The sequence below is a fragment of the Gallinula chloropus genome (genome assembly GCF_964237585.1).
Source record: "Gallinula chloropus genome assembly, chromosome: 10".
NCBI classification, from domain to species: domain Eukaryota; kingdom Metazoa; phylum Chordata; class Aves; order Gruiformes; family Rallidae; genus Gallinula; species Gallinula chloropus.
Genome location: NC_140095.1, coordinates 6225350 through 6247715, shown reverse-complemented (window position 1 = coordinate 6247715; position 22366 = coordinate 6225350). Strand labels below are relative to the sequence as shown.

The 22366-nt window shown below is 41.0% G+C and overlaps 1 protein-coding gene across 1 annotated transcript in view; it reads left to right on the top strand.

The window, feature by feature from the left end:
- SLIT3 (slit guidance ligand 3) overlaps positions 1-22366 on the top strand; it is a gene marked incomplete at its 5' end in the record, with an annotated part of 502705 nt that overhangs the window by 441581 nt on the left and 38758 nt on the right. The window contains 2 exons of the mRNA XM_084268563.1: positions 5186-5283; positions 11539-11678. Of these exons, the coding sequence (XP_084124689.1) occupies positions 5186-5283; positions 11539-11678 (238 nt within the window). The remainder of the gene's footprint in view (positions 1-5185; positions 5284-11538; positions 11679-22366) is intronic.

Sequence of the window (22366 nt, the reverse complement as noted above, 5' to 3'; positions counted from 1 at the left end):
TGCAACAACTGCTTATTAACTTCTGACCGGGAAGTTAATGCCTAAGTGGCACCACAAGCCAGGTGTACTGACATTTGTGAGGCTGGGAGTTGGATGCGGATGCGTTACTTTCAGTATTAGGAACATTAAGGACTGGGTTTGCAACAGAGTGTCTTTGTAACTGGTAATTTTGTCTGATTTCCCAAATGCTTTAGCTGTATTTAGAGCTTGAAAATTAAGCTGTTTACAAAAATTCCCTAGTTCTTAATTTAAAGTCTCTATCAACTGTATTTGTCTTTGTCTAGTATTTTTACTAAACACATGAACACTACCATCTGTTCTGTGCATATACCATCTAAATAGAATTTGTTATGAACACAATGTATATTTTTAATAACCCAAATAAACTTTGGTATTTCTTTTGTGTAGCTCGTTTTTCCAGCATGCAGTGAAACACTGTAGGCATTGAACAAGGCTCTAAGAGCTGGAAAGAAGTCTCCGTACTCACAGACCATCAAAGCTGGCTTCTGCCTGTCCACAGGTGTCCAGCATTGGCCTGATCACACTTCTGTGCAGTCAGCAGAGAGATTTCCACACCAGGAGGTTTCTGCCTTGTGATGGCCTGTGGCAAGCTCCCTGCTGCTGCCTCTAATCTGTGCTGCTGCTGTTAGAAGCAGGTGAAGGACAGGGGGCAAATCTCCGCCATGCAAGCTGGAGTGAAGCTCTCAGTCTATAGACAATAATAATTTGTGAAAATTAATTTTAAAAAAATTAATCACTGCATTGGGTGAAACAGCATTTAAGCCAATGAGTGTGCTTTTCCCCCTCCTTTTATCCTTTGTTCTCCCTGATGAGGTCTTTATTAGTTTTTGCTACTTGTTCTTGGGTGTTTTACTGTCATGATGTAATGTTTTCCAGTCTTGGGTACTTGTAAAGGGGAGTATTTGGCACAGCTTTACTGAGGGACAGCTTGTATATACACTCATGCCCAGTACGTTTAATTACTGTTGAGTATGAAATGAAGAGCTGACACTTTCTAAGTATGGCAGATAGTTTCTGTTCTCATTCACTGAAATATGTAGCTGGAGCAGCTCAAATAAAGTCTGGAGCAGGTGAGGTAGTTCAGATTTAAAAAGGCAGCTGGACTCTGAACATATAAGGCTTCTGATCGGTTGCAGAAATTTTATGTTTCAATGCCTAATCCTTTCCTCTCCTGCAGAAAACGAGAGCAATTATATAAAGGTGGTTTTGATCTGATGCTTTCCTGGTAAACTAGACACAAATTTATTGCAGCTTAAAAAAGCTCTAGAAATAAAATATTGCACACAAAGGGACCTTCATCCTCTTTCTGTGAATTGCTGAGACAGTTGTGTCTTCCTGACTGTCCTTCACACAAAGTCTGCGCCTCTTTTTCTGGTTCAGGCTTCATTAAAAGGCTCTTTAGGCTTGAAGCGAATATACAATATTCTCCTTTGTAACAATAGTTATTTCCAGAGAATGTAATTCAAAGAGTTTTTCCCAACTCACAGGTAAATTAATTTTAGTGATGCTTGACAGCAATTCCATTTTTCCAGTAAGAACAGTCTTACTGTAAATTGAGACTAGAGAATTGCATTATTCATTTGAAAGATGTTTCTAGAATGTCTTTAAGCTCTTCTGGGTAGTGACAGTCTTGTACAGAAATAAAATGGCCTTGGTTTGCTGTAGATTTATTAGTACTGATATTTTCTGCAGCTTCTCTCAGAATTCTTTGGTTTTCATAGTCTTTTGTGTTAGAGAAATCGTACTTGTTTTGTGGGCTCTCGATGTGCCATTGATAAAGTCAGCTCACAGAAGATAATCCTCAGAGAAAGAGTAAGTGCTGTTTGCCTTTTTATTAAAATGAGTAAACTGAGTCAGAGAGACTCTAATTTTCCTAAAGCCACACAGCAACTTAGCGTTGTAATTAAGTCTGGTTCAGCAGCACATACTGATCGGTTTCCATGGTGCCTGGGGCCCAAGAAGCCAATAACTCAGTCATGTTCAGTGCAGAAACGAGAGCTGAGTCTAAGTCATGACAAATTTTGTGTGCCAGTGAGAGAGACTGAAAATGCCTTGCTCTCATTTTAACATTTATCTTTATTAAATTTTTACAAGAACTTTCAAAATAATCTAATTACAGTAGAAGTGATGGGACTGTTGTACACAATGTTCAACTGTGACAGAAACCTTCAGGAAAGCAGATGCTGTGGTTTCTGCTTTGCTTGGCTGCAGAGGGCTTCATATTTAGCAATGGAAGGGTGGAGGGTGTGTATGAAACAGAAGTAACTGATGTGAGCAAAGGAGCTATAAAATAGTTGGTTCTTCAGGAACACTGGAGAAGTACTTGTGGGATTGGAAATATAAAAGGTGGCATCTTCCAGCTTCACTGGGATAGCGTGGTAAGCCCACAGGATTCACACACAGATGGACAAACACAGGCAGTGTTGCAGAAGGGTGGCAGCGGATCAGCGTCGATGCTGCATGGCTCGGGTCCGTGTAGCGCTGTGGACCGCGTGGTGCCAAAATAAAACCTGCAGGAGCTTCCCTCGGCACTTTCCCAGCTCTTCCCCGAGACATTTGGGGGCTCAGGATTTCAAATGGAGAAAGACAGGCTGCTTGGCAAACACAGCGTGGATGAAGCAGAAACCCTCCCTGCCAGGACTTGGGAGAGGTCCTTGTTTGCTGCCCGCACTGCTGTGCCGGGGAAGGAGCTCACAGGGAGGTGGCGGGTTGGCCAAGTTTTTCTGGTGTTCTTTGGAAATGTTTCTCTTCTGATCCAAGCAAGGAAAAGGATGTCCCTGTTTCCTTGTATTTGCACAGGTTTTAAAATGCAAAGCTGCCTCTCCTCTCCCAGGGGAATGCTGGGGAGGATCCTCAAGAAATACAGCTTTGTCTCTCTTTTCTGTAACAAAGTTCCTCTGTGGTTTTGGACAAAAGTATAATTACTGCACGTCTGGCTTCTCCTCACAGTACCACAGCAGTATGTCCTACCTGACAAAACAATGAAGCCTTCAGGGGTATTTGGAGGGCAGAACTGAATGATGAGTGAATGGGAGAGCCTAGTATCATGTATGGGCAGATCAGAACAAATGGGCGCTGCAGAAAAGTCAACACTTAGAAGCTGGTTTTGGTTTTTAATGCCTTGATTAGGCTTAATTGAGGCTGCACCAATTTCTAGATAAGCACTCCAGAGACAAATTAAGATGCTAAATTAAGATTGTTACTATTATTTCTTTAGTACTTAAAGGAGGAATGGAGCTTGAGCTGTCAGAACCAGCACAGGCCCTGTCCTGCTGGTTTGTCGCCTCCAGGCTGGGCATATACTGCTGGAAATGGGCACACCAGTCAAGAGCTGGGCATCACCTTCCAATGAATGCAGGATCTAAGTGAGACGAGGGCAAGGGTGAGCAGGGGTTAGAGAGATGTCACTGGCAAATTTGTTCTTCACTCCAAAGGGAGAGTTCCCAAACAGACAGGCAGCCACAGACAAATGGATCAAACCCCACCTGGTGTGGATTTCTTAAGAGTTCTGTTCCCTCACAGTGCACAGAGCCACATAGTCTTTCTTCAGAGAGCAGCTGAGTTCTTTGGGGGAAAAAAAGTTAGGGAACATTTTCCTTGTTGAGAGCCAAATAAGCCTTTCAAACAACTTTGGAGTAAGAACACAAGAAATGCCATCATGAGTCTGTAGTACATTTACAGCAGCATTTAATCTCTCACAAGGCAGCAGTAAATCATTACTGTTTAAGGAGTAAGCACACCTGACCAACACTCACCTCCAGTTCTCCAAGAACCGACCATCATCCAGCTAGGGATGCTGATGTCTGCCTGTTGTCTTTCATATCTGTTTTGCATCTGTTGTCCATGAATTTGTCTAATGGCTTTTGTAGTATCTAACTTCACAACCTCTTGTGGCAAAAACACCCCAGAAGTTTGTAGTTTGGAAGAAGTATTTTATCTCTATTAAGTTCATCTTCTAACATCAGTAAGTGTCCCTCTGCAACTGAAGGATTTAGTGTGTGACAGATTCTGCCTTCACCACCTCCATGATTTCATAAACCTCAATCATCTCACTCCCATCAGTTTGCTTTCCTCCAGACTAAAGACTCTTAGTACTTACAGTATCTTCTTCTAAAGCAGCTATAATTATGTGTAACTATATACTATTGTTATTTCTCTAAAATATTAAGTAAATAATGCTTTTTAAAGCAAAGCAAAAAACCCCAGCAACCTTGACTGAATTATTTTATCTCCTGAGATACTGTTCTTGATTGCAGTCATGTATCAGCTTTCTAGTAGATGAGCTGGCGCAAGGCCACTGCTAACGGGATCTTTGGTAGGAAGAACAGAGATCTCTTGAACTTCTTGTGATTGCACAGGTCCCTTGAGTGTTGAGGCTTTCAGGTGTCTTTATTTCACCCTACTGTGCAATTGAAAATCAAGACCAAACTCTTCAACGTGTTTGCCAAATTTACAAATATCTTGTTCTAATCAGAATATAATGATCAGAGCAATATGTCTGTGACTTGAAGAGCCAGTAAGATGTCAGACAATAACAGAGCTGGTGAGGTTCAATTGGAACTGACGTGTATGTTGGGGCAGTCTTTAAGTAGGGAACCGATTCAAGGATGATATCTCCAACAGGATTCAGTGTGCTCTATAGAGAAATTCAAACTTGGCTCCCATGATAAAAATTAATTAGGTTTTGATGATGTGTAGTAATGAGCATGGTGTACTGTTGCAGTCTTTAACTGAGCACTTGGTAAGTAGAGTTGAATGAGTGCTGACTCCATGTGGTCTTGTGGTGACTGTGTGTGGCCTTCTGCCTACCTTTGGTCATGATTAATTCTTTACATTGTAACTAATATTAGAGATTAAAATGTGTTAGAGTAATAATGAAACCATCTGTTTCCTTAAAACAGTTAAATGAAAGTTAACTAAAATCTTGAAACTGAAATGGTACCAAGATACCCACCAGTTGCATTGGTCAGAACAGTTGCCTTACCCCCATTCTTACTTGAGTGATGAATATATCTGTCCATCAATAAAGAACATAAGGTGATGTGATAGGTCTGAAGACCACGGGCCTCGTAAATGGTCCACACTTAAGGTGAGGAAGCAAGAGGCATTGATTCAGATGACAAGAGTCTTACTAACCTTGTTTCTTTTGAATTTTCCCAAATAGGGTCGAGACTGCAGCGTGCCCATTAATTCTTGCATTCAAAATCCATGTCAGAATGGAGGGACCTGCCACCTCACCGAGGCGAATAAAGATGGATTCAGGTAGTAACATGAAAGTTCATAAAAGAGATTTTAAAATTAAACATGTTTCTACTTTGTGAGAATGAACTGTTATGGCTACTTTATGAAAGCTGCTGCATGTGACACGTATTTCTTATACAAAAAAAATTAATCTGGTTTCACTGGTGACACAGTTTCCTCTGAAACAGGGAATATACTCTTAAGAGCTATTTTGAGTGGTCTCTCTGATCTGCATTGTGTGTTATCTGAATGCTAATTTTCCTCGGGGCCTTTCAGACTCACAGATACCCTTTTTCATATTTGTAAAGTAAGCATCTGTTGCTTGACAACCAGATGCAAAATGTTTTCCTACTGAAGAATCTTGTAGACAAACAGGCTTTAAGGGAAGGATTAAAAAACATGGAGAGATTGCCACATCTTGGGCATTGTGCCTGCAAGAGTCCCCTTCACAGCTGGACATCTCCCATTTAAGGAGGATGTAGCACAAGTGGGGATATTCCAGAAGTCCAGAAATTTTCGTGAGATGACTGGGAGACTGGTGCAGCTGCAGGCACTATTTTGCAGCCAAGAAAAGCCAAATTGGAGGCTTTGGTCACTAGTTCTCATTGAGGTCAATAGAGACTTTTTTTTATATAAAAAAGTTGATGAAATTTTTGTAGATTTGCTCCTCAGTATTTATGCCATTTCTTCAAGAAAATATGAACAAAAGTACACCAGGCTGCTGGTTCAATTGCATATACAGAAGCCTCACTTCTAAAAGCTTTGATGCTGCTCCTTTGTCTTCAGTTATATATAACTTCCTACGACAACAGCTGGAGGGAGACACCAAATTACAGGGTTTCTAAATGGTGTAAACAGTACACTTTTTCAGTTTGATCCCAGTTAAGTTTCATCTGTGATTAAGATTCTTCCAACTGAGGTTAACTGCTGCTTAACCAAGTCAGCAAACCCATATCATCTTACATCAAAAAATAGGATATTTTTAATTTTTTTTTTTTTCAAAAAAGGAAGGGCCAGGTGCAAGTTTGGGTGACTAACAGGACTTCAGGTGCAATGGGGGTTTAGTGCCCACCTCCTGTTCACCTACCAATGGTAGGATGCCTGTGACAAGGCCCTGAGCGAGCAGAAGAGTGCATCTCCTGGGTAGAGATGCATCTGTAGGGTCTTACTGGTCCATGGTAGTTGGAGAGGATGAGGAGGTTCTGCAGATCATAGCAAACACAAGTGGTCATGGTGCTGGACAGGACCCCTGAGATTTTGGTGAAACTAGTACTCTTCACTTCTGATCTGATGTGCCTCCTCTTGATTCACATTCTAGCAGACCCAGAAATTTTTGGAGTTAAAGTTTTGGTTCAATTTCAGCTTGGGAGAAAAAAAGGTCTGGTGGTCTTCAGTTTGGGCTCCCTTCTGGTCACTCTTATGTAATGCTGTTCCAATAGCTTTTTCAAGCTTGTGCCAAAGCAAAATTGTACCGTATTAAAATATCTGTTTTCTGTCACTCATTACTCATTTTTCAAAAATCTAGCTGATATTAAAAATGTGCTAGTAAAGCATTTTATAATATTCATAAAATTGGAATGAAAGGCTTCAGCTTCTATTCTAGATCAGGTTTTTCTTTAGCATTTTTATCTTATTCTATGGCATCAAGTAAAAAGTTTTGAATGACCTGAAACAACAGCTGTGTCAGAATTTGTCTTGCAAAGTATTTCACAATTTCTAAGGCTTTGCCTTGGTTCCAAATGGACATTGGTTTTGAGACCCTTTACAAAACTGTAGGGGTGGTTTTGTTGCTGAACAACATTTGAGGCTTTTTGGGGAAGGTTTCTGCTTTTATAGTTGTTTATATAGTTTCAGTTGGTATAATAAAAGACACATAAAACCATATCTCATCAAAATCTTGCTTCATAAAATGTTCAGGTTATCCATTGCTCTATTTTCTCTCCCATGTTTTTAATTCAGGCAGTTCCCAGCTGCTCTGGAGAGCACGAGCACAAGGCTTCAGCATGTCTTAGAGAAATGTGGTGTAGGGATGGAGCAGTCAGTGAAGGGGAAGATACAGAAACGTTTTGAGATTGAATTTGGTTGGTTGATTTGGGGGGGTTTTGGTGGGAAATTTCATCTCTGGTGGATGGCAGCAGTCAGACCTATGTGCCTATAAATTGTGTTTTCCCATCAAGATGGGAAAATGTTGCCTTAGATTATATGCTGTGAGGAAGTGGATGTCAAAAACATTTTCATGAGAGGCCTCCTTGGATTTTTCTGTTGTGTGGCCTGTAAAAGAAATTATATCTTCTGTATATTCTCTTCCCTAGGGAAATATATTCATACACAAGCTCTGCTGCCAAACTTGTCAAATCTTTACTCTTGTAAAGAGGAAACTTAAGCCAAAGCTCTATCCCTATGAAATGCCAAGCAGTTTAACTCTCAAGTTTCTGTAGCCTTAGACAAGAAAATTACCTTTTAAATAATGCTAAGGTGGTGATGTTCCCCAGGCAAAGACAGGAAATTCATAGTTGTGACTGAGATTCCAGCCTGACTCGCCTGCTGTGCCTGGTACCCACAAGGTCTCGCAGCAGCAGGGGATTGAGCCGCTCAGATTTGTTGTAATAGCAGGTCCTGGTGAGGCAGCCGGAGGGCAAAGGTTCAGCTGGAGTTCTTCAGTCCTTCTTGGCATCTTCTATTCTTCCACTTTTATTCAATTCTGAGTAATTTGCACATTTGCTTTTTTTGGGGGACTTCTGCATTAAAGAGTCGTTAAGTGACATCATGTGGCAACAGGGGATTAGAAACATGAAGTTCTTCCTCTCTTTGAATCGCTCGTTCTATTCTAACCTAATCTGTATCATCTTTGACAAAAAGTTGCCAAAAAAGGTGCTTATTGAGACTGATAAAATGAGATGGTTGTCCAGACATGCCCTGGTCATTTAGCATGCCTGTGAGACTTTCACCAAGGAGGCAGAGCTGTCAGCTCTGCTTCAGACAGCCACAGGCAACCACCTCATCTTTGATAACCTCCGGCGTTGGGAAACAAAGTCTCTCAATTATTTGAACCTCTCTCCATATAACCCCCTCCATTTTCCAGAGCGTTTTCTTTAGCATTTTCAGCAAACTTTAAGTTCCCTCATAAATGTAAAATCCTGGAACTGATTAACTCCCTAGTGTTAATTCTGCCTAGTTCAAGGAAAAACTTTGCACTTCCAGACTTGCAGGCTGCTCCATTGGGATGTAGATGTAAAAAGGTCCTTTTCCAAGAAACTGTAATATTCCTGAAAGAATTTACTATCTCTACTTGAGTTGATTTTTTTTTGACATGTGATACACTGTATGTATGTCTGTTTTAATAAACAGATGCTAAACTGTTTTGTTAGACTTTATGAAAGAAATAATTTTAAATGTAGTAAATTTAGAAAACTGTCGATATCCTGCAGCTCCAAAGGTTTATCCCAAAATGTTGTCATTAAGTTCTGTGTTCCTTTGTGCCTTCGTGAAGACAGTGGAGTTTTATTTAGTACTTTACTCTTAGGAAGACACAGCACTAACAGAAAATCTCTAAACTGGAGGGATGGGGAATTTGGACCTTTATGCATTCACAGTGTCTTAGAAAATAGCTCTTTCCTGCATGGCTCCATTGTTTCTGAGGTCCAACTGAAATGCTGTCTCATACTGCTTCACTCTTTAGTCAGTACAAAGTTTTCATCATTGTCTCTGGAATTAATTTTCTCTCTTGGTCAGCTGGAACCCGTTTGATGACCTTCCAGTCACTCTGCAAACTTCATTTTTCTTCTACGCTTTTTCTGGGAAAACTCATGCAAACAGTCCCAAACTGCAACTCTTTCAACATATGGTTCAATCCGGGTCCCCAATTGTATGTTTTCTCTTTTAATTTCAGTTCTCATATTTGGCACATTTGAATGCAAATCAAAACAAAGAATCATACGTAAGCAATAATGTAAGGACTCCCTATAACATATAGGGACCGGTAGCCAAATGTCATCAATTATGCTGACATTTCCTTCAGTGTGGAATGTGTCCTAATACTGAGCAATTGTATGTTAACCATCCCATATGTATTGTTACTAATGGTAACTGTGCTGAGTTCAACCATTACTGGGATAGTATTTAATAATGTCAATTTTAATTGCATACATCCAAGCTGTCCCAGTCCTTTTGTGGAAGGAAAATGGTGTTACATTCACATAAAAATAACCAGCACAAAGCCACTCTTGTTGCTTTTCTTTAAATGGAGAGAAAAAATTGTGCTCCCAAACTGAGACCTTGGATGCCAAGTTGCAGCCTGAAGCGTATTTTTATGGCTGAGTTATAAACCCCTGAAAATGGGGTTTTGTAATCGAAAAGGGAGACATGATGAATGTGCCACTGTATTTAATTAGATGTCTTTAACCCTCTCCCCGACACTTACACTGCCACAAAAGATGGTGTGCCAGCTCTTCTGTCTTATCTCTCTCCTGTGATCCTCTGGATCATTGCAGGGTCAGCAAGAGGACATATTTTATTAGCAATGCTGAGCCTGAGACAGGAAAAGAAAATATTTCTTATTGATTTATTGTGTCCTAAATTGGATTTATTTGAGCGGTTTGGTTTTGGTTATTCATGGTGAAGGTTTTCTAGCTCTCACGACCTGTGAGTGGTCCCTGCAGAACTGAATGAAGATGACTGTTAGCATTTGACCTATATGCCTGTTCTGTACCCAAATAGAAGATTTTACTCTTGTGGTGGCTCAAGCCACATTCCCTATCCTTTTTTCTTCACCTCTCTTACTCCCTTAGTTTCTGAGGTTACCTGTGTCATGAGGAATCTAACCTCGTCCTCAGGATGCAAACTAGGACCTACTGAAGGTGGATGCAGGGCTCTGTGCCGTCGCTCCCTTGGGAGTCCCTGTGTTTTGCTCCATCTGTGTATCACAGGGGAGGGAGAGAAGCAGATGTCACACTGTGAGCAACCAGACCAAAAGTGCTGCAGTTTTCACAAATTCTGAAGATCTCCAGAGCATTCCCCACCTTAACCCCATGACACCTGCACACAGCAGGGTAACCACCCCGTGTCCACCTTTCCCATCTGAGCTAAAAAAGTACCCTGCAGCTATCTCTGCATTGGAAACCCTCTGGAAAGCAGTGGATGGCAGTACATGATTATTGCTCTAGTGCTTGCTGGCTTTCATCCTCAGCAGTTGCCAGTGCTTTACATTTGTTCAGTTCCTTTTCTGCCACCAGAACTTGCATGGGAAAGGGAATGAACAGCTGAATAAATGTGTAGTTTAGGCTGAAGACAACCTTTCCCTTCCACACAAACACTTGCTGTGACTTGCCAACAGCAATACTGACACTTCAGATACTATTGCTGACTTCTTAGAAGCCATTGAAAAGACTGGAGTACTTAACACTTGTTTTTAGACTTTTGTTTTAGGAAACTGAGGCCTCAACCTCTTCATCACTCACAGCTAGTTTAAAATACGAAGGTTTTCTTAGCAACCCTAACTTCTAGAGCTAGAGAGGAAGCGAAGATTGAAAAAAAATAAGGTCATTCTTCAACCACTTAGTTTCTTACGATTCGTCTAGGGACCATCCATCACAGGCTTGTGAGATAAAATGTTTAGTGTCCATGTCTTCACAGAACCATTACTAGCTCTGCCATTGTTTGTTTGTATTTTAGCTGCATTATCTGGACATCATCAGCTCTTCTACGAATAGATGTTGGAGGAGCTGCAGCAGTACTAAAAACCTTACTTATCATTCCCAAACATTTTGTGTTTGCACAAGTGACAGTGGTAATGAGACGAAAAGGTTCACCTCTGTAGACTCAAGCCATTGTTCTTTAAAGAGAGTGAGCTATCTAATGACTTCCAAGTCACCCTGTGATTGGGCAGTCCTCAGTAGGCAAGTATCCCCACACTCACAAAATCATCAACAGAGAAACCACGGGTTTGAATATTGTGATGAGTGTTTACTCTCCTGTCCTGGAGTTAGTTGCTTCAATTCAGGGCTAGGGTTATCAACAAAGAAAGCAAAGGGAAGCACAACAGAGGCTGTCTCCTGCTGATGCTTTTATGTCTCATGTAAATAATTACATGACCCCAGGAAACATCAGACTGCATCCTTTACCAAATGCACAGGATTAAAGCGCTCTGTACTTCACAGCAGCGCTAAGTGTGGCTCCAGCAACTCACTTTTGTATGTTTTAATTTCAGATTTATACCTCAAACCTCCTGTCCCTTCAGATCCACACTAACTTTTTGTTATTTTTTTCCTTTCTTCAAAGCTGTTCGTGTGTCCTTGGGTACGAGGGGGAGCGGTGTGAAATAAACCCAGATGACTGCGAAGATAACGACTGCGAGAATAACTCCACATGTGTGGATGGGATCAACAACTATGTCTGTCTCTGCCCTCCTAATTACACAGGTAACAACAGGCCATAAGCAAAGAGCAGGAGTCCTTGTGGGAGTCCCTTCAGTGTCTGAATGGAAGGGGCCAAATGTATGTATATTTTATCCACTAGTGTGTAATTAACCAAGAATCTAGTCCCATTTTAAAGCGACCTGGTTGTCTTGCTGAAATTAGTTCTACCAATATTGCAGTGCTTGTGCTCACAAAGACAGCCACTTTTCTGAGTCAAAATACTGACACTTCTTGGTAAAACACATTTAAAAACACCGATGTCTGAAGTGTTGGAGAAATTTTTCCTTCGGCATGAACGTTCTCTAGATGTATTTCGGAAATATTCCCAGTACTGAGCTGAGCCTGATAAGCATCTGTTCTGAATCTTGGCAAATAAAAATAGTTCCTCTTTAAATTATGGTAGGGAAACAGCTTTTGGGGCACAGCTTTCACCTGAGGCCTCAGAGGGCTGCATTTATTAAATAGAATGGGACTGCCAGTGTGCTGTTTCAACGCATTGTCTCTGTTTCACAAGTGGAGAAGCAAAGGCAGCAAAAGAAACTGTAGGCTCAGTTGTAGTCTTCAGAGTGCACCCATGGCAGTGAGCCCAGCTCAGCAGATGTGCAGTCACCTGCTAAGCCCACGGTGACAGAAGTTGGTAACTGAGTTAGAAATGGAATTAGTATCTCCAGCGCCCATCCTGCCTTTCAGATACATTTCTTCCTAAACCTTCTGCAAGAGCAGAAGACCTCCTAACTGGAATCTAAAAATGCTTTTTCTCAAGTCCTTACTGGAGCATACTGTTGACTCAAACTGCATTAGCACAACCTTCCTGGCTCAGCATGGAGTGGTAAGGAAACACCTGCAATAGTTCCTACTTCCATCCTTTGAAATGGGTTTATTACCTTCTAAGCATGGAGAAGTAATGAAGGGCTTCTTGTACACTGGAATATATTACATGTCAGGGGATTTAATGAGGATCAAGCTTGAGTGGCTGAGTAAGGCAGGAGGAAAGCTTCTAGAATTTCCAAACTCTTAAAATACTTCTGTGGCGGATACAAAGGAGGCCCATGTAAATCTTTAGCTGAGAAAAGCCTTATGAGTTGAATGTACATTTATTGAAGTTCTAAAATGATCTTTCTGCCAAAAACTGAAAAACTTCAGCTTACCAGATTCAAGAGTTTTGCTTATAGGACGTTGAGCCCATTGTGCTTACTTGTGCACTATTTATGTGAGCTGCTCTTGGGTGGTTTCAAACAAAACTCTCTACAAGGAGGCAGAGTCTTTTCATTTGCAAGAGGAAATATATTTGCCCAGTCAAGAAAGATATATCTAGTACAGAACTCAATCCAGTATACATACGTATGTGCTTTCGTTTTCACAGTCATGTTGCAGATTTATTTTATTATTTTTCTTCAGACAGAAAATGTAGTAAAAATTAGATTGGGATTTCTTCTCAAAAGGCAGTCTGGAGAACTCACAATACCTCAGAATCACTTTGGAAATACTGATTAATCAACTGCCAGCTTCTTTTTTTCTTTTTTTTTTTTTTTTTAATAGTCTGGGCTGTACTTACGCTTTTTAGTAGTTTATCCAACACTAGACCCTAGTTTTGCAATGTACAATTGCATATACCACACAGCAAGATTTGCAGTCACAGGATGGGCAATAGCTTTGACTGCAGTTGAAACAGACTGAATTTTTGAGGAAGAGCAGGAAATACTTCTGGAAAGTATAATATCAATCATAAGCAAAAAAAGTTTGCAAAAATAAGGGAGTGACTTACAGTAGGAATCTGAAGGGTTACAATAGTTCATGTTGCTTAAAAATAGGAAGAGTTTAGTGAACTGTGATAAAAGAATTGCCTTAACCTGCTTTACCTCCATTTCGGAGGGGGATATTTTATCAAACCTGATCAGTCACCTGGAAGGACTCACTGCAGTGCAGCTGGCCGGGCTGAAGTACCCCGTGGAGGTGCACCTGGGCCCCTCAGAGCAGAAAGGCAGGGAACAGCATAAAAGGGCTAGAAGAAATGAAGTCATCAGCCAAACAAAAGTTACATGTGAGCCAAGACAATCTGAGTCATGGTTTTGAGGGTCCTCTAAGAGTTGAATCCAAACACAAGAAACTGGACGTCATCTGAAGTTGCTTGATTGAATGAACAGCAGCTAAGGAAATGCCATGGAAACACAAAGGCAAGCCATGAAGAAGCACTTAAAAGGATTTGTGTGCCTGACCTGAAAAGAAGAGGGATCTGTTGACCTAAGAGTTTGGCTGAAAACTCCTGTGATACCCAGGGCATCTCTGTGTGTGTTCTCTTTAAGTAAACCTTTATATACCAAAGCAATACCTGGGAGCCACTATGGCAGTACCTATAAAAAAAGATGAGAAAAAGAAGTAGGTGCAGATGACTTTAATGTTTTGTTGAATATGCTAAGAATAGTGAGTGCTAACAGTTTGGAGAGAAAGTGGGTCTCTGGAGGAGTCAGGAATGCTTATTCTTTCACTCAGAATTGTGCTTTGAGCTACCTGCCTCCCTCTCAGGTGCTGACTCTGCTAAACATTGTGTTAGCAAGTTGTCTGTGCCAAGTGTATGGAATTTATATTTGTAGGAATAAAGAATGGATGATAGAGGGTACTTTCCAGGAAAGCAGTTTTTGTGTGAAGCAGTCTGGGGGACAGTGAGCTCTCCTTGTGTTACTTTGCCTTAAAGGTCTGTGATAACCATAAGCAGGGAGTATTTAGTAGGACAGACAATGGAGGGAACAGCTCTTTATGTTATGCCCCAATATTATATGTAGTTCTGTTGTTCAGAATTGAAGGAGCAAGTTGAGAAATGAGAAAGAGGATTAGAGGTGAAGCATTAAAAAACACCAGGAGTTTGAGAATAGGTGTTGAAGATCTCAAGGAAAATCTTAGTTGGTTTAACAAGGCAGACAGAGCAAGATCTGGTTCTTTTTTTTTTTTCCCCTTCTTAAATGCTTGTATAAAGACTAGAGATTTCTTTAAAGTTTCATGGGCTGGCCTTTGTGGCAGAGCAAATCCAGACCACACATTTTTATCAGTGGAGTTCTGCAAGAGTCGCTGGTTCTAGATACAAACTGGATTTCTCAGCAGATGCTGTTACACTGGAGATTGAACTGGATGTTTCTGTACTGGTAATCTGTGATGTTCTGAATAACATTCAGGCTGTTGGTTATAGATGCCCAGCTCAGCCATTGCAGGTTCCTTCTTTTCTCCACCCTAGAAGCAGAAAGCTCTGGTAGCACCGTGAAAGCTCTGGTAGCACCATGATGCAGGTAGTCTGAATCCCTCATCACTCTTGGGATGTCTTGGGTGCCATAATACTGGTAAGACTGCAGTGATATCAAACACTGCATGTGTGAAATAAATATGTGTTGTAATACAAGGACAGTGTGAATACAGGGAGGAAGAAGATCCAAGAGCATTGTCTGTGTGTGTGTGTGTGTGCTGTTAGTAAGAAGCACTTGTCCCTCTTTGTTTAGTTGACTAATGGTTAAATCATGATAGTAGAACTTCTGTTCCTAAATGAAATGCAAATTAAAAATGCATGTGTTGGAAATATTGACTCTTGACAGAGTTACAGTACCCAGGGTTTGGTTTTTACATACCTTAGTATTTTCCTGCTTTATCTTCTGTCTGTCTAGTTTTAGTTGTTACAGCCTTTTTAGGAAGCCGTATCCCAAATAATGATGCATAAATTTTGCTTTCACTGTCACTGGTTGGAATCATGAAGGCCAAAGATCTTTCTTCAATTAATAACTTTTTTTGCAGTGTTTGCAGTGTTTTCCTTTAAAATTCTTTGACAGGCTTTTCCCCCACTCAAAGTGGATGAAAAATGGCCAATTTGTTAAGTGGCTGCTGAGGGAAGGAATTTCCCACACTCCAGCCCCATTTCACTTTCATTCTAAAAAAAAAAGACTGCACAAACCTCAGCCCACATTCACAGAACAGTCTCCTTCTTAGTTTCTTTCTGCCTAATAATGTGTGCAAATACAAATGGATTTGATGAAATGGGTAAACATAAGTTAAAGACAACAAGCCTGAGGGGGAGGTTAGGCAGATAGGGGATTGCCCAATAAAAGATTCAAGCCTTTACCTAAACAGCCAGGATTCCTCACCATTTCTAAACTCTCTGTTTTCACTGTTTGTTGCCTGTATTTTACACAACCAAATTAATACTCGTGCTGTATAACAGAGCCCTGATGGCTTTTATTGTCAGCTGATGCCCTGTTTTTCCTCTTCCCACATGGTTATTTTAATCCTCAAGCTAAATTATAAAGAAGTCGAGCCTCCAGGATAATACCCATTATCCAGCCAGCTCCAAAGCCTGAGCAGCCTGTGTTTGCTGGTTTATAACCTGGTTGGACCACTTGATGGATTACAACTCCTCCTCACGGTTTTGTAGGCTTTTCTCCTCTTCAGAAAGCACCACACACAGGGACACTGAAAGAGGAAGCTATGGATTAAATCAGTCAACCTGGTTCTTTTCCTTTTTGTATTTTTGTAATGTTTGTCATCTTGGCTTTAATGTGGTCTCTCTCCAGATATTGCTACAAACATTTTACGTCTCCCTACCTTTGTGGCTTAGAAATGTAGGACAAAATTCATATAATTTTTCCCTTCCATTCCTTTTTCCTATTTGCTCCTGTCATAGACCTTTTTAAGAGCCATAAGAACTATAAGCTGTTTTCTTTATAGTTCTAGATCCAAATATAGAATTTCATACTCCAACTGGAGACCCTCTCAGCTGTGCTATTCCCAGTGCTTTTGAAAGGGTGCCCAAACATATATTAAGGATCAATTGGGCTGTACCAAACACATACTGGGTGTTTTGAATGGCTTGATGCTTTGCTTGCTAGTTTATTTGGTTTAGATTGTTTGCTGTGAATTCTCCTTGCTCTATTTGAGTTTAGCCAGAAGTAGAAAAAAGCAGTGCTTACACACAAAAACAATTGGGAGATATTTAAGGATCCTGAAAAGCCTGTGGCAAATAGCCACACCTCTGTGTTCTGCAACTGAAATAAATAAATAAAATCAGTGGCTTTTCTAAAATAGGTCTTTTGTAAAATACATGGCATCCCATGGTGGGGAGGAGGGGAAGTGAGTGTTTTAAAATAGTTTGTTTCCTTGGGAAAAAGCTGCAAGCACTTTGTTTAACAGAAAAAAATCTTTAAAAAAGGAGCACTAGAAACTATTTCTGGGTTTATGTTTTTGGAAGAGAAGGCTAAGATCTATTTTACCTTAGGGGACCTTGTGGTGTCCTGTGGTAGATGGTATCTGAGAGCTTTGCAGTTATGCTACTTTTAGACAGAATGCTATTTGCTGTTAGTGATTATGGTCCCTTCTTCTGGCATATCTGATGGTGGTAATGTTGCGTGGCCAAAGCCAAGCACTTAGTCAAGCCAAACAACTCCCAAAGGCAAGCACTTAGCCAAGCCAAACGGCTCTGGAAGACAGAAGTTGTGTGGTGACTTGTGGCTAACACTCTTTGCTGGAGCTCTTCAGCCCATTTCCCATCACTAACCATTGTGAGGTTGATGTGCAGCTATCCCCAAGACAGGCACCAGTGACAGCTGAACGAAGCTGAAGTGGGTCATTGCGCTGTAGGTTGTTAACTACATGTTTGATATAGGAACAGGTAACTTTTGGGCAGCGTGGTTCATCCTTGTGGTTCCACAAGGACCTGGACTACCACCAAAGGCTTAAAAAAAGCAATTTCAAAACATTGGAGTTTTAGCCATCATTTCCTCGAGACAAACAGAAAATTGTGGTCAGAGTTTGGTGTGGTTTCTTCCTTTTATTTGAAGGAGTTCTGCCTTACATGGAAGTTTCTCAGTTTTAGTTTTACTTGGCACACGTGAAGCGTGTTTGCCTTCTGTGCAAAAAATAAAAAGGCACCCACATTTCCCACTTGTGTAACTATGAATAAGAAGTGCTGGAAGAGTTGCAAGGTTTTTTTGCTTGGTTCAAGAGCCTGAGCCCACCAGCCCTGTTTCATTAAGACAGAATCACGTGTCATTGCTATCAGATTGGACTCATCTCGTTGTGCGGGGACCAAAGAAGGAAATAGCACGGCAACTGGCAGTGCTGCAGCCTGTCTTTAGTCTCAGCATGGGTGTCCTGTCATGTTGGAGCTCTCAGCTCCAGGATTCCTTTTCCATTTGTAAAATGTAATGTGTCATGTTTGGGGAACCAGACACGCTGGAGATTTTCTCTTTGTTCATCAGGACCACAGTATGTCTCTGAGAAAATGTACTCTCACCTATTACTGTCTTAAAGGATGGGTGGAGTGAGTATCATCCACAAAGGGGATTCATGATTCATTAAATCCAGTTTGTGAAGGAACACATCAGATCAGAAGATAACTGCCAGCCCGTTACCTACCCATGTAGTGGCGAGTGGTACGTATGGCACAGTTAATAAAGCCAGGATAAGTAGAGTCCACTGATGGACAGTGGGTGTATTCAGCACTCTGACACCACAGCAACAGCTGTGTTAGAACTGCCAGGAGGAAATACTTAAATAGCTTTCAAAGGTCATATTGGCAAAATGTTGGTGGCAGGGAAGGGCGGGAAGCTGTGGGGGTGGCTTCTCTATGAACTGATTAGGAGCTGCTCCCCTGACAGACCTGACACTGCCCAAAGCTGAGCCCATCAGCAATGCTGATGAAAAAACGTGAGAGAAGCAACTATGCAGACACCAAGAAGGGAGGGAGAGGTATTCCAGGTGCTGGAGCAGAAACTCCCCTGCAGCCCACAGAAAAGACCCTGGTGAGGCAGGCTGTACCCCTGCAGCCCACGGAGAGCCATGGCAGAGCAGATAGCCACACTGCAGTCTGGGGAGGACCCCAGACCAGAGCAGGTGGATGTGCCCTGAAAGAAACTTCAGCCCTGGAGAGCCCATGGAATGTGGCTCATGGAGAGGAGGAGTCCATGTTAGGAGCAGGTTTTCTGGTAGGAACTGTGTCCCTTCTATCTGTTTCTGAAAGACTGTATCCCATGGAAAAGACCTATGCTGGAGCAGTTCTTCAAGAACTGCAGCCTCTGTCAGGAGGATGGAGCCAGGCTTTTCTCAGTGATGGCAGCTATAGAACAAGGGGCAACGGGTGCAAGCTGGGGCAGAGGAGTTCCATGTGATTAGGAGGAACTTTTTCACTGAGAGGGTGACATAGCACTGGGACAGGCTGCCCAGAGACGTTGTGGAGTCTCCTCTGGAGACATTAAAACCTGCCTGTATGCATTTATTTCCCCTTTCAGACAGGAATGGGTCTACAGTGCATCCAGTGATGGATCTAACAGCCCTGAAAGGACATCTTAAGAAATGTATGGCAGCTCCAATGTGGCTGGATGCACTAGATTGTGTGAATAACTGAACTGATTCCTAATAGATTCCAGACAAATCACATAATTGTAAAACATGCATATGAAGTAATAGAGCTCAAAAATGTAGAGGGTCCATCAAGATTAGGTTCTGAAGTATTAGGTTTCAGGAAGACACGGTGGTTCTGAAGGATAATGCTATGTGCAGGTGTCCACCTTGTAAGAGCACTGGGAATTGCCTGGTTTAGTTTTGCATACTGTGGCACCATGGAATTTGTGATGTTGAGTGTGATTTCTCCCATGTTGGCAGTGTGCAGAACTGGAACATGTTCCTTGGTCAAAACTCAGAGACAGTGAAAGGATTGTTATTTTTCTACCCAGATCTTGTTTAATCAGTTACACCCTTGTTTAACCTCAAGATTAGAGATAATTGCTCTTTAATTTTGAAAAACAAGCTGCTTTGGGAATCTCAACGTGGAGTCTAAATTTAAGTTTCCACTTAATAATCCAAACCTGACACATGAAAACTCAGAAGTTTTTAAAGCATTAACTCACGATAAAAAGCATAAAGTAACTTGTAGTTCTTTGCCTACTAAGTATTGTGGGCAGTGTTCATCAAGCAAGAGCAAACTTAATTACCAATCCAGTCCTAGAATTCTGCCCTGGTGCATTCCAGGCAAATTCTTTTCTGTTTTGGTGTCTGACGTGGCAGCCAAGTGCATTTGCTACTGAAGGGTTTTGACAGTTTCTCTTTTCTTCATTGCAAGTTGAAACAGTTTGGAAGTCAAAAAAGTATTTTTTACTTTTTCTTAGATGAACCTCAAATCTTTTTCGTCAAACATCAACAACATTCACAGCTGATTTTTTTTCTCTTGGCATCATCTTTACTGGTCTATTGGAGGAACATCCTATGTCTGCTCCACCCAACAACTTTTAGGTTCTTTGTGCTCCTGAAATTTCCATTTGGCACTGGCTTCATGTTAATAACTGAAATGAGAGAAGAGGAAAACACAAGGCAAAAACCATTTCTTCCCATACAAGTTATTAGATAGAAAATGAGTAATCTCATATGAGAAAAGCCAGGGCAGTACTTTATTAGCAGTAAAGAGAAGAGTTCCATTCTGACTTACCTGCCAAAGTTTGGAAAATTGCAACATGCTGTACAAACCACTCAAAGACATCACTTCTCCCTGTGCAGCCTGTAAAAGTTGGCTCTGTGGATAAAGACCAGGCTTTCTTCATCCTTTCTTCACTGGAAGCACTTTCCTTTTCTCAAATAGTATTGTGAAATTCTTGATGGCATTTTTTTGCTTTTAGTCTTCCAGGCCCTACAAAAGCGTCTCTCACATTAAGGGTGAGAATATTTTCTATGTTTCTGTGCTGTATGGATTGTCTAGCCAATACCTGGAATGAGAGTGCAGAATATCACCTGACTGGCATATGAAATGAAAGAAAAATCACCAAACTCATCAGTTGCAAATTGGTGGTCTAGATTGTCTTCAGAACTGCAGTTTTACTTACAGATAAATAAATAAAATACTATTACTGCATCCAGTCTCTTTTACCCATTAAGGAGAAATAGTGTAACTTGGATCCTGGTTTTAAAAGTCTAATGTGGCATGAAATAAATAGCTCTCTTGATAGCACAGAACAGGAAAAAAAGAAAGATGATTATTAAACTCTGTGTAAAAGTTGTCTTTATTGCTCTATTGTTGTTTTGGCTTCGTTCTGAGACATGTGGAAAGCTACAGAAAAGCCTAAGCATGTTTCTTGGCAGCTCTTCATAAGCAGTGAGTCCTGTGAAAAGTGAATGTGGAAAGCCCCATGAAATTCTTGATTTTGCTGGAAAAATAAGAGCAGGGAAATGCTGCATGAGACAAAAAATATTTTGCTGTGTTTTTTTGAAAGGCAACTGACAACACTGGTGAAGGGGACAAGGGAAGGAGTTTCACAGAGGCAAAACACTATTACTTTGGGATTTTTTTGTCTCTTTTTTTTTAAATGCATGAGACAGCATCCACCTGTCAGTGTTCCACCTGTCAGTACAACTTGGTTCTGATCTGAAAGTTGCTTATCTGTGGCAGATCAGATTTCTTCCTTCATCTTTGGCTCTCCTAAATAAGCACTAGTTAGCTGCACATTGCAACTGGCCTTAAGAATTTTGAAACACAGTGCCCACACAGCAGAGGGTTGTGCCTGTCTTTATAAAGGTATCCTCTTCTTACCATGCCTCAGTTCCATAGACCACAGAACGTTATCAACCTGATGCTTCCAGCTTCTATGCAAAGTCAAATCTGATGGTTTAAGTGGTTTTCCTCTCGTAAAGCTGTGACAGTTTTAATCTGTTCTTCACTGGGATGCGTTGCATGTTGAACTGCTCTTTGGCTTTGATGAAAGAGAGTGAGATGAAACAAAAACATTATTTGAGATAAGAAAAAAAAAGGTTTAACTGATTAGAAAAGAAACACAGTTGTCACCTTTCTGTCTGTTATATAAGCACTTCAGAAACCCTGGTGTACCCAAATTGGAGCTCTGAATTGAGAATACATCAGAGAGCGGAAAATGAGGAGGTTGGATGGTTTTCTACATTTGGGAAAGCATTGCACTGAAGTTTTCTGTTGTTTTAGCATGATCAAATATCTTCCACAAAAAGAATCCGTGCGGCTGGAAGTTGGCCTGAGGTTAACATCCACTTTGTTTTTCGGTTCACATAGCTATCCAGTGAGGAATTTGGACCGGACCTTTAATTGCTGCACAGAGAACCAGCCCTGTGTCACTCCAAAAAAACAAGATCAGATTTTTCCTCTGATTCTGGCATGAAGGAGGCCAATGAATATTGCACTCTCAGGTCTGAGGGCAGATTTTTTGGCCTGGATATTTTCTGAGTGAATAAAATATGAGAAAGTCTTTGTGTAGCTGGTGTCTTGGGTTTTGCTTTTCAGAAAGTGTTTTATTTCCCTGGCACGCTTTCTGCAGCATCTAGTGAACATTGGTGGAGCCCAAAATAATCTGTCAAGAAGAATTTTCTTCCTGAGATGAGGCTGCTTTAGTTGCAAGGCATTCCCAAGTGGGCTCCCTAATGAGTGATAGATGGGACAAATAACAGGAAGGATCCTTAAATGTTCCAAGTTTTGCATGGAAAATGATAAATTTTTTGGGATGCTATGTTTGGTACCTAGCCTAGAATTCTCCTACATTTTGATAGTGGTGCCTTCAGAACGACACAGTGAGTCATAATATTTGACACTTGGGGAGATTTTTACTGGATCTCTAAACACTTGTCAAGACTTGAGAAGAATACTTTAAGAAGAATTATGATTTCCTTTGAGAGTTTATGAAACTGTTCTTATTTTTTAGAAGTCTGTTTCC